This window comes from Micromys minutus (genome assembly GCF_963924665.1).
Source record: "Micromys minutus genome assembly, chromosome: 7".
Classification (NCBI taxonomy): Eukaryota; Metazoa; Chordata; class Mammalia; order Rodentia; family Muridae; genus Micromys; species Micromys minutus.
Genome location: NC_137976.1, coordinates 72928568 through 72941944, shown reverse-complemented (window position 1 = coordinate 72941944; position 13377 = coordinate 72928568). Strand labels below are relative to the sequence as shown.

Genomic DNA, 13377 nt, shown 5'->3' with positions numbered 1-13377 from the left:
GCACCTACCTCTCATGATGTGAGCGCGCGCGCGCGCGCGCACACACACACACACACACACACACACACACACACACACACACACACACACAGAGGCATGATGTCTCTAGCACACTGTAGGACATACTGCAGAGTTTGAGGTCAGACTGGGCTATGAGTATATGTGAGACGGACAAAAGAAAAAGAAAGCACCTCCCCCTTTGGCATTTATGTCTATAAGCATGGGTGTTACACACATTACACATGGAGGACTGAGGTCCATCTTGGGTGTCATTCCCTCAGGGTCCATCTGTCTTGATTTTTGGGATAGTTTCTCTCTAGGACCTAGGTCTCACCAATTAGGTTAGGCTAGCTGGTAAGTGAACCCCAAATATCCAAGTATTTCCTTCTTCCTAGTATTGGGATGATAAATGTGTGCCACCATTCCTGCCACCCTACCTTCCAAGAGACAGGGCTTTTCTGTGTGGTCCTAGCTGTCCTGGAACTCTGTAGATCACCTGTCCTCAAACTCGGAGATCCTCTTGCCTCTGCCTCCTGGGTGCTGAGTTTAAAGGCATGAACGACTAACTTGACTACTGCCTGGTTCACTCTTGGCTTTTTACGTGGCTTTTGAGGAACAAACTCAAGTCCTTATGCTAGTGGCAAGTGCTTTACAGAGTGACTTGTCTCCACAGGCAAACAAAATCCTTTGAAGAACAATTAATTTTGATTTATAAGTCAATGATAAGATTTACTAACTGAAAGATTTTTTTTTTTTAAAATAAAAAATGTGAGAAGTAGATGCAGGCAAGATTTCCTGACCAGTGAGACCTTGTGACCAGCTAGATCAGTGAGACCTTGCTGAGAACCTGTGGTGGCAAGATGGCTCAATAGATAAAGCACTTGCCAGACATGTTCATGTTTTATTCTCAGGGCATACATGGTAGAAGAAAGAACACCAATACCTCCAAGTTGTTCTTAGACTTACACACACACACACACACACACGGGGGGGGGGGTGTGGTGGTGGTGGTGGTGAGCACTTTCCCTACTGAACTGTTTCCTGGCTTTAGTATCTGAAGGATTCTCTAAAGACATCCTTTTAGAGGAATACTGGGTATGATGGTCCATCCCCATAATTTTAGTACCTGAGAAGCTAATGCAGGAAGATTGCTTATCTTTAGACCATCATGGGTTCCTGAGAACCTGTACTGACAAACACACCTTGTCTTCTGGCAGCCAGGTAGCACAATGTTTATGTAGCCCAGAATAGACCATTGTAACCCAGGCTAGCTTTGAACTTTTAATCCACCTACTTCAGCTCACAAGGCAGTGATTATAAGTGTATATCAACATCCAGGGAACATTCTTACTTTTAACATGGTAGTTGTGATCATGGGAAAAAAAGCATCTTTGGCACTAAAGAAATAGAAAAGACAAAAATTTCTAAAAATGAGCTGCTACAAACGAGAACTGATATAAAATTCAAGACAGATGTCTAAGATGGACAACTGTACTGCTAGCTATTCAACTAGGACTCAACACAGCAAGACCTGCTTCAAACAAGGATTAGAGCCTGGTCAGTCTTCGGGAAGAACTAAAGGGATCATTCCGTGAACCCTGGACATTCATTCACACATCAACACAGTGAGGTCCTTAAGAACATGAGGACTAGCTGTTGAGTACTAATCAATCTTAGGAAAAAGTTGCACATTACTGGAACGGGACAGATGAGGAAAAGCAACCTCATTATCTCTGAGACCAAAAACTGTAACTAGTGCCACTGTGAAGAATGGTTTTCTGTCATCAAAGACAGTTTGCTGGTAAGGACCAACATTCAGTAAGTCTTCCCTCATCTTACAAAGTTTGTATGCACACCTTTAAATCTCAACCCCTCCCAATGTGGTAACCCTCTCCTCCCAGAATTTGGCTGACTCCTTCTACCCTTCCTTTGTGATGGTTCTTTTTAAACTAGCCAATTGCAAAGGACTGTGAAAGGCCCCAGCCAATGGAGGAAAAACAATCATCTGCATTAAAATAAAAACCAAGAGAACTTCCTGTCCTAGCTGCTTGCTAGCCAGGGTCTGGGTTCTGGCCTTTCCTTTATACAAAGACAGTTGCCTGGCTGGGCTGCTTCTGCCTTGTTTGTGGGTTCCTTTGTGACAGTGAGATTATTCTAACACACTAAACCTCATTATGCCTGGCATACTGCTTCAACTTAGCAAGCAACAGTAGTTAAGAAGAAACTGTTATTGTAAGCTACACATGGTAGCAAGCTGCTGTGAAGTGTAAGGCAAATCTGCAAGGGAGGGAGGGACACACACACAAACATGTGCATAGTGAACTCGGATTATCCTGGCTATATAGCAATACCCTGTCTAAAACAAAGTCAGAACACTGTTTATGTGAATTTAATTCTAACCAGTGAAAGAAAACCAACTGACCAAAACAGAAGTATGAGAATTCTAGCGAGTCAGTGAAGGGAATTTGTACAATAGGCTTTCAGAAAGCTAATTCAAAGGACTCAAAGACTAGAACCCCAAATAGTTGGGAGTTCAAAATAAGCTGAAGAGAGGAGCTGGAGAGATGGCATTTTCTACTCTTACTCTGAGTTCAGTTCACATGGTCACTGGGCAGCTCAACTGTCTGCAACTCCAACTCTAGGAGATCAGACACTTTCATGGCTGCTGAGGACACCTGTACATGTATGGTCCACACACACATTCACACATATACAAATACATAAAAAGCAAATAACTGAATCTTTAAGGGGGTGAGGCACAGGGAATCTAAGAAGAAATTCCAATATAACCATGTGTGACCTCCAGTGGGAGTAAAAAGCAATTTTAATTTTATCTTAAGAATGCTAGTCAGGCTGGAGAGATGCCTCAGTGGTTAAGAGCACCGACTGCTCTTCCAGAGGTCCCGAGTTCAATTTCCAGCAACCACATGATGGCCCACAACCGTATGTAATGAGAACTGGTGCCCTCTTCTGGTGTGCAAGCATACAAGCAGACAGAACATTGTATACAAAAATCCAAAGAAACAACAACAAAAAAGAATGCTAGTGAGCTCAAAGATCACTGAATATCATAAAAAGATCACAACAAACCTGGAATGGTGGTGGATGTGTGTAATCCCATCTCTTGGTAGGTAGAGGCAGAAGGATCAAGAACTCCAGGTCTACACAAGAGTTATACAATGAGTTCAAGGCCAACTGGGCTACATAAAATCCTGTCTCCAAAAAAAAAAAAAAAAATATATATATATATATATATATATATATATATATATATATATATATATATATGAGCTGGAGAGATGAATCAGTGGTTAAGAGTGGCTGCTGTTCCCAAGGACTCAGGTTCAAGTCTCAGCACTCACATGTCAGTCCACAACCATCTGTAACTCCAATTCCAGATCTGACACCTTCTGGGTTCTTCCAGTAACAGGCTCAAACATGGTGCACAGACATACATGCAGGCCAAACAAAAATATACATACACAAAAATAAAAATTTTAAAACTGAGACACTAAAGATAAAAAGGATGGCTTGAAGACTATAGACACTAGACAAATAAACTTGGAAGCAGAGAAGAGGTCCAAGACTGATCTGGCACAGAGAGAGTATGCCAGAAGACAATGGCATACTTAAGCAAGGTGGAGTCTCTTGGTTTGTGTCTGGTAAGTTCTGTAGATGAGCTTTAAATTAACCTGGACAAAAGTGCTGGAAGAGACTATCCAACAAAAGACATCAGAGAAGTTGCACAGAAGACTTTCCTAGTACAGTGTAGGTGACAGGGGTGCAGGTGACAGAGGCTGAGTCATCTGAGAGGAAACCTCAACTGAGAAATGCCTTCCTAATGTAGGGCTGTAGTCAATCAAAAAAAACCTGTCAGGCATTTTCTTAATTAGTGACTGATGGGGGAGGACTCAGCCCATTGTGGGTAGTGCCAGCCCTGGGCAGATGGTCCTGGGTCTACAAGAAAGCAGGCTGAGCAAACCGTAAGGAGTAAGCCAAGTAAGTAGTGCTCTTCCATAGGTCCACAGCATCAGCTCCTGCCTCCAGGTGTCTGCCCCGTCTGAGCACCTGCCCTGAGGATTAACAGTGCTGTGCAAACATAAGTGAAATACCTACCCACCCAAGTTGCTTTTGATCGTGGTGTTTCATCTCACCAACAGAAACCTCAACATTCCATGTCTATAATCCCAGCATTTAAGAGGTGGGATTGAGGTCATCCTTAACCAAGTTCCAGGTCATAGTGGTCCTGCATCAACAAAACACCTATCTTTTTGTGAAATGGTTAGCCAAAATCAGAAGAGTAATCAGAGTGCTGGATGACCTAATCAGAGCTACCAAAGATTCAGAAAAACAACTTTAACAAGACAAAACCAAAAAAATCAGGAGGCACAACAGTAGGCCCATACACATAAGTAGTCTAGGCACCAGGGATGGGTGTGGTGGTATGCACCTATAATCCTAACTCTTCCGAAGTTAAGACGGAGGATGAATTGGGCCCAGGATTTTTTTTTTCTTTTTTTTATGTGCACTCACCAGTGCTTGCATGGGTGTGTTGTCTGAAGGTGTTAGATTCCCTGGAACTGGAGCTACAGATAGTTGTGAGCTGCCATGTAGTTACCGGGAGCTGAACCCAGGTCCTCTGGAAGAGTAGTGCTTTTAACTGCTGAGCCATCTCTCCAGCCCATGCTCAGGATTAAGACCAGAGTAGGCAACATGAGAAAGACCTACTACCAAACAAAACTAAACAAAAACAAAACACCAGGCTACACAGGCACAGGAAAGGGATGAATGGTATCAAATGGTTTCTGATAAACAGAATGCAAGAACTTGTTAAGTAATGGAACTAGCAGCCCAGGACCAAATCACCCTAAAACGGTTTCCTAAGTTCTACAAGGAGAAAAGCCTTTTGTTCACTACAGTGTCCTAGGTTCTTGTCTGTTAGTTAATTCTGTTGAAAGGATCAGTGGAGTTAGACATTGTAGAAGGTCAAAATATCTGAGATGTTTGGACCAAGCTCTAAGGAATCTTTTGCTACGTCTACTCTGAGCCACTTTATATTACTTGAAGCTTGTGACATGGGATACTGTTCATGCCCAGACTGTATCCTAACCACTTCCTGTAGAACACCAGGAATAACCAGCTGTTGTGTGTGGGGGTCAGAAGACAATCCTGGGTGCAGTTCTTCAAGCATTTCCACCTGTGATATGGGCCAGTCTCTCATGGGCTAGTCTAGCTGGCAACTGAGCCTGCAGGGACCCATGTGTCTCTGCCCCTTACCTCACCACCACTGGAACTATAGGTACAGATGCCACTCCAGCTTCTTGTGTGGGTTCTAAGGATCAGACTCAGGCTTTCACCGCTGCAAGGCGCACATTACTATCTCCTCAACCATGTTTCCTAACCTCTAACATACAGGATCTGTGACTGAAGCTCCATCTTGGGCTCCTGATGATCCTCCAAGTGATGGGGTTACGGGTGTACACCACTACACCTGGCTCTTCCCTTTCTTTTCAGTAATAATCAAGTACTTGATTAAGTAGGAAATAAAGCATGTTCTGTGGAATTTAAAGTTAATAAGGAGGCACAATCCCTAAAGCCAGTTCTGAGAAACTGGGTGTTTTTCAAATTAAAGTAATGCCTAGAAAAACATTAGTCTCTCTGGCTCCTTTATGATACGTACAACCTGCTCTCCATGCTCACCTCGGGCTGCTCAGTCATGTGTCAACTTCATGCTAACTCTTTCCTGTCTTTCCTGCTTTGCCCAAGCTACAGCAATGAAAGCTTTAGTAGAGAAGTAGCAGCACACACCTTTGATCCAGCACTAGGAAGGCAGATGCAGGCGGATCTCTGGGCGTGTGAAGCCAGCCTGTCTACAGATTGAGTTCAAGGACAGCCAGGGCAACACAGAGAAACCCTCTCAAAAAGCCAAAAACCAAAAACCAGCCAAACAGAAAATGTGCCAGGATTTAAAATAGACCCACACTACTTCCCCATTTCACTTCTCAGATAAGGAACTTTCTACGAATATTCTGCAATAGCAGCACATTTCTTCAGCTCCAGCTATTATCTTCTGATTAAAGATCTTTTAGGTTGCAATTGCCTGTTATTCCAGGGCCAGGGGATCTGACACCCTCTTCTGGCCTCTGGGGGTACTACAACTCATGTACACAAACCCACTTACAAGCTCTCTGATGGAAAGGGCAGGCAGGCTAGATTGCTTCCATCTGTCTGGGAATTTTCCTTGGCATATAATGGGCTTTCACAACAGCCCCTTGTGGTTCCACTGAGGCCAGGGGAGAGCTCTGCTGTTTTCTTTCCTTTCCCCTTCCTCCCTCACTCCCTCTCTTTGGTTCCTTCCATACTGAACAATGAAACCACCACTCAATTGACATCCCAACCTTCTCTTCTTTCTTCCTTCTTCACTTTCTGGAACAAGATCTCACTGAGTTGTCCAGGTTGGCCTTAACCTATCTTCCTGCTTCAGCCTCTTAAGTTACTTGGATTACAGGCCCACACCAGCAGACCTGGCTAGATCTACTGTCTTCTGAGTGAGGACACACATCTTCACTTCTCATGCGGGTCACACAACAACCCACTTCTGAAGCCAGAGGAAAACAGCTAACACCTTTTAAATTGTCTCTTTTTGTAGGGAATCTTTCAAAAGTCAACTCATATATTCCCTACTCTCAGGGAATGTTTCAGGGAAGAACAAAACAAACATCTCTGAAATATTCAGAGAATACTGCTCAGCAACGCCACTGTTCTCCTTCTTCCTGATACTAGCTAAGGGAATAAGGGAATTCCAATTACTGGCACATGTTGCCCTACTTTCCTAGCTGTCCCTCAACTTAATTTTAATACTTTCCCCAATAACCTAGTTGCAACAGTCCTGAGAGAATTGCTTTTAACGAGATCAGACAGGCAGAGGAACATTTATTTCTTATGTTACAGCTTGATAGGAAAGATCCTCAGTGGAGCAGTAAAGGTCTTCTAGGTTCCAACACATTCTTACAGCGAAGCACACATAAAGCACACAATGAAGGTTTGGTGACAGCTGGGTCAGCAGCATGAGAAATGGGGGTGGAGAGCCTAAGGAGATGTGTAATGGTGTGTATGTCACCTTAAAAACTACATCCTTGATTTGACTCTCTTACTCACAAAACTCTAGACCATCCCTCTATGACACCTCCAAACCTACTCTGCACATGCTGAAAAATATACCCATACAGTAGACACTGACCTCTAAAACAGTATCTTAGAATCAAAGATCAAGTCAGGCATGGGTAGGGCTGGAGAGATGGCTCAGTGGTTAGAGCACTGACTGATCTTCCAGAGGTCCTGAGTTCAATTTTCAGGAACTACATGGTGGCTCACAACCATCTGTAATGGAATCCGATGCCCTCTTCTGATGTGTCTGAAGACAGAGACAGTGTACTAACATGCATGAAATACGTAGTAATAAAAAAAAAAGAAGCTAGGCCTGATTAGTGTATTCTCATAATCTTAGCACTCAAGGACACTGAGGCAGGAGGATAGTCAGCAGGAGCTTGAGGCCAGCCTGGGATGCATAGTGAAATCCTGTCTAGAAAAGAAAAACAAAGAAACAACCCAGAATCAAGATTTAACAAACAAGGGCCTGCAAGCTCTTATCCTAGCATCAAGCCAATGACCTAATTAATGTATTCTGAGTCCTAGTCTAAGATGACAACTATCCCGTGAGGCTGAAACACCTGTCTCCTATCATCTAGCCTACCCTCCAACTCCTAATCCTGCCTTTACCTCTACAGTGCTGGGATCGCAAGTATGCATTACCACACTCAGAACCAAACTGGAACGTATTAACAGCCAAAACATCCATGTTATCCAAAGGTGGTGAGGTGTGGACTAGTCAAGAGGGGTGCGTGGAGGATGGATAGATGGCTCAGCAGTTAAGAGCACAGAGGACCCAGGTTTTTTTTTCCTGGCATCTACGTGGTGGCTCACAACTGCCTCTTAACTTTAGTTCCAGGAGACCTTCTTATGGCCTCTGAGGGTACTGCATCTACATGGTAAACAAACAAATGTAAAGGAAACACATAGTCAAAACACCCATACACATAAAATGCTAAAAGAATAGAAGAAAATAGAGCCGAGTGTGATAGCTTTTAATCTCAGCACTTGGGCAGCACAGGCAGGTGGGTATCTGTGAGTTCAGTCTTGTCTATGTAACAAGACCAGGACAACCAGAACTACGTAAGAGAGAGATTCTCTCTTTAAATAAATATGAGGTGTGCACATGCCTGTGTATAAGACAGGAAGGGGGCAAGAATGAAAACATACTTGCTTCACTGTGGTAGAAGTCTAATCAGCCAATTAGACTCCAACTCCCATCCCTCCTGCCTCAGCCTCTTGAGTGTGGGGAGTACAGGCATGAGTAACCTTGCCTAGTCCTTACTCTGTCCTTTACTCTGTTTCTTTCCTGCTCTAAACACAACCGAGTCCCTCTTCAATCCTGGTCCCTGCTGTAAGAAGAGATATAAACTTTCAAGTGTAACTCATTTAGGTATTATTCCTGGTCCAAAAATAACTGGATAATTAGTAGAAAGTTACATATAAATGAATTACAACTAGTTAAAAAAACACACACATACATGTTTATTTTACTTATGTGTGCATGCAGAAGCTAGAGAAGCTGGATCCCACTGAAGCTGGAATTACAAACTTTTATGAGCTGCCCAACATGGATGCTGACATCCTCTAAAAGACCAATATGTACTTCTAGGTGCTGAGCCATTTCTTCAACCCTATAGCTAATTTTTTTTTGTCCATGTACAGGCTTTATGTATTATCTATATGCAGATGTGGAAGGAAAAAGAGTGCCTTTAATCCCAGCACTCAGGAAGCAGAGGCAGACAGGCAGATAGATCTCTGTGAGTCCAACGCCAGCCTGATCTACAGAACTAGTTTCAGGACAGCCAGGGCTACATGTAGAACCTGTCTCAAAACAAAACAAAACAAAAACAAACAAACAAAAAAGCAAACAGAGAAACTGAAGGCCAGCCTCAACTATAAGCACTGTGGGTTATTTTGTTTTCTAAGTCGTTAGGCCTATCCCATTACTTCAATTTCCTGTGGGATACCTAGGCCTTCCCTCTACTTTCTATTTCCACCTCTGGGCAATATACAAAAGAGCTATCTTAGTTCCTCTAACATATGCAATGTGGTAACAATAAGCAAGCATATCCAAATGGCATTATCGTGACACTTACATATCACTCTGTGATTTACAAAGCATCTTCACAATCAGCATGTTATTTGGTTTCCTAACAGTATATTGAAGATGGTATAACTGAGCTATTTGCATTTTACAGAGGACAGAGCTGAAAAAGTAAAGGTCTGTGACATACAATTCTACATTTTCAAATACTTAGAAATCACCTCACTGCTGTACTTTACATCTTAGGGGGGAAAATACACACACACAAATACACACACACACACACACACACACACACACACACACACACCCTACTTTATTTTTCAGGTCTGCCTGTTATTCATTCTTTTCTCCTAGACCAAATGGGATCTGTGCTCAGAGGAGGAAGACTGTCCAACATTTGAGAATAGCTTGGTCTACATAATTCCAAATTAACTATAGCTAGGACAATAGCTCAGCTGGTAAGGTGCTTACTTGCCTCGCAAACATGAGGATGAGGATTTGAGTTTGATTTCCAGAACCTACATAAAAAAGCTGGGTAGGGGGCTGGAGATATGGCTCATTGGTTAAGAACACTGACTGCTCTTCCAGTGGACCTGAGTTCAAATCCCAGTGACCACATGGTGGCTCACAACCATCTGGGATCTGCCCTCTTCTGGTGTGTCTGAAAACAGCTACAGTGTGCTCATATATAAAATAAATAAATCTTAAAAAAAAAAAAAAAAAAAGGCTGGGTATGATAATGCTCTTAACTCCAGCACAGGGGAGGCAGAGGCAGAAACAGGCAGGTCCCAGGGCTCACTGGCCAGCCAGTCCAGCCTAATTGGTGGGTTCTAGCCAGTGAGAGACTTTTTCTCAAAAACAAAATAAAACAACTTCCAAAACTCAAGACAACTGATTGAGCAACAGCATATAAGCCATCTTCAAACCTGTGCACACACATACAGGAATATTCTTACACTTACATGCAAGGAGAAAAGTCCCCTAAGTCTATTTCTTGTAAGAGGCATAGCATGAGTGTGTAGTTCAGCACTTGGAATGCAGAGATGGAGAATCTACAATTCTGGTTAGCTTCAGCTACATAGTATGGTAGAGACCAACCTCAGCTACAAAGAAGACTGACTTAAAACAAACCCTAACACTTTTGAGACAACAGCTTCATTAACTCATTAACAGTCTTCAAGACTGTTTGTCTTATTTCAGCCACAAAAACAATGCTAATGCTGGCAAAAGTCTTTAATTAAAAGACAATAATTGCTAGGCAGTGGTGGTGCATGCTATTTAGCACTCAGAGGCAGAGGCAGGAGGAGCTGTGAGTTCAAGGCCAGCCGGGTCTACAGAGGTCCAGGACTGCTGGGACGTCAAAGGAAAACCCTGTCTCAAAAACAAAACAAAACAAAAAGCAAAAAAAAGACACTGACTTGGTAATGAGAATGCCCAAATTCTATTTCGTGCTATCATGATTTACAAACCAGGCAAGGGCTAGTATATTTTAAACTCATTTCTTTGCCTAGACACTTCATTTTTATTACTTGTTAATTACAATGTCATAGATCTGTACAAGTAGTCTGTACCTCCGAATGCTAGTGGGCCTAATTATCGTTCTCCCTACTGAGAGCAGAGCAAAGAGTGAGCAGAGGGCAGCTGGACTGGAGCAATGGCGTGGAAAAGACAAGGCACACAAAGCACACCCTGTGACCCCAGTCTAATTCCCAAGAACATAAGTTCCTTTAAACGGGATGGCTAACTTAAATGAAAACCCATGTTCAAAAGCCAGTCTTGACAAATTTTTACCTCCAATGCCAAGGCAGTCTTGTCATACGCACAAGGTACTCTCTTCTGGATTGCTTTTGCAAAGACAGGTCCATTCTGAGTGGATGGCAAAGGGTTGATCGCTGCCCCAGCAGTACTAGCAACTGTAGGTAGAGGAGTTGTGGTCTGAGGTTGAGCATAGGCGTGAGCAGGTTCTGGGATGCCATAACTGTTAGAATTCCTATTTCCATGCTTTCCATGTGGCGAGGACCTCACAAGCTTTTCAACGTAAGGGACAGGAATCATCCCAATCCGGCCGTCCTTGTTGCGGGCACTCCACCACTGTTCTTCAGGCTTTTCTATTATCACTAGAAGCTCCCCCTTTTTAAAGGGTAGGTCTTCAGCATCATTCCCAGGAAAATCATACAGAGTCCGCACATATTCCAGATTTTCTTCTGCTGTTGATAAGCTGGGGGCTGAGACAGAACCCACTGATGGGCTTGGGTACCTTAAGAGAGAAACACAATTATTCTGAAGAGAAATCTTATTCTATGCTGATATATGTCAAAAACATATATACAGGGCTTCCCCTACAGTGAACTGCTCCTTCACTGTACTCTCAGTAAGTAAGGATGTCTCGTCACTGTACATTCTGTAGTCTGTAACAATATTCTAAATACACCGTGTGTCACGTGAGTACATGGACACATGCACCTTCACCCACAATGTGTTGCTGAGAATGTTGTTTTCAGATTATCTGAACTTAACTCTTAAGTAACTTCTATCATTGTCTTCTTTTGTTACAACTGTCATAGAAACATTTCCTCACATTCTTCATCAATGGCTCACGCCCAGCAGAGGTCACTAAATTACAAAGGATGCAAAATATGAAAATCAGGGCTAGTTAACTGGCTTAATGTACAATGCCTACTGTACAAACCTTATGACCTAAGTCTGACTTCTACAATCAATGTAAATAGTGGAGGGAACTCCATAGCCATGAAGTTATCATCTTGACTATCCTCCTCCTCTGGTGAGAAACAATAATAAAGACCAGAAAAAGAAGCCAAGTGTATAGTGATTGGGGAAGGAGGGAAGGCTAAATATGGTGGCATACACTTTTGTTTGTTTACTAAGACAGGATTTTTCTCTGTTGCACTGGGCTGCCCTGGAACTCGATCTGTAACCCAGGCTGTCTATGAAGGAGGCACACACCTTTAATCCCAACCCTAGAAAGGCAGAGTCAGGCAGATCTCTAAATTTAAGGCCAATATTCTTTATATACCAAGCTCCAGGCCAGCCAGCCAGAGTTGTACAAACCTACCCTCATCCCCCTCCCCATCTCAGAAAGAATAAGGGAAGGAGGGAGCTTGCCTTGGATTTGATTCCAAGAACAAAGAAAGATGCTGTTTCTAGTAAATGAAACCAAAAACCAAAAGAAGATAAATTCCATTTTAATGCAAGTTTTGAAAATTCAACTTGAACTAGTCCTCAAACATTCTCCTGATGTCGTCCCCCACCCCCATCATTCTAAGGAACAAAACATAAAACAAGAGAAAAACGGGACAGAGAGATGGCCATTAAAGGACCTGTGTTCCAAGCATCAACACCTGAGTTGGAACCTCTAGTGCCTAAGTCAGGCATGGCCTGAAGAACTTGCCTGAAGGAAGACCCCAGGGATTTGCTGGTCAGCCAATTTAGCAGAATCAGTGAGCTACAGGCTTGGTGAGACCCTATCTCAAAAAGGAAGTTGGAGGGGACAGAGAAATTACTCAGTGGGGAAAGGTGTTAGCTGTGTCAATCTGAGTTTGATCCCTGCTACCCTCATGAGAAGTTAGATATGGTGACAGTCCAGACAACAGTCACCTAGTAGCTTGAGTGCTAGCTAGCCTGGAATACTCTCTAAAACGGCAGAAACCAGAACAATCATACTGAACCAGGTGGAAAGTAAGAAGACACTCCTGAAGCGCATTGTGGCAGTGTACTCCCCTAGCCCCTGCAAAGTAAATAAGTGGAGAGTTATTTGTTTTTAACAAATGTTATTTTATTTGTATGGGTGTTTTGTCTGCATGTATGCCTGTGCACCATGTGTGTGCTGTACTAGCAAAAGCCAGAGGATATCGGGACGGAACTCTCAGGATTGGAGTTACACACAGACTGCTGCTGTAAGACACTAGGCACTGGGAATCAAATCTGGATCCTCTTAGAAGAGCAGCCAGGGCTTAACTGCTAAGCATGTAGTAATTTGAATGAGAATGGTCTCCATAGGTACATATATATTTAAATATTTGGTCCCATAGTTGGTGGAACCCTTTGAGAAGGATCAGGAGGTATGTCTTTATTGGAAAAGATTTGTCATTGGGGTGTCATTTCGAGAGGCTCATGCCAGTCTAACTTTTCCCCCTAACTCCGCCGCTCTCTCTTTTTCC

The 13377-nt window shown here is 43.0% G+C and overlaps 1 protein-coding gene across 1 annotated transcript in view; it reads right to left on the bottom strand.

The window, feature by feature from the left end:
• The window catches only part of CRKL (CRK like proto-oncogene, adaptor protein), a 36383-nt gene that overhangs the window by 6170 nt on the left and 16836 nt on the right, over positions 1–13377 (bottom strand). Inside the window, exon 2 of the mRNA XM_080918774.1 lies at positions 10991–11456. Coding sequence (XP_080774900.1) covers positions 10991–11456 — 466 coding nt within the window. The remainder of the gene's footprint in view (positions 1–10990; positions 11457–13377) is intronic.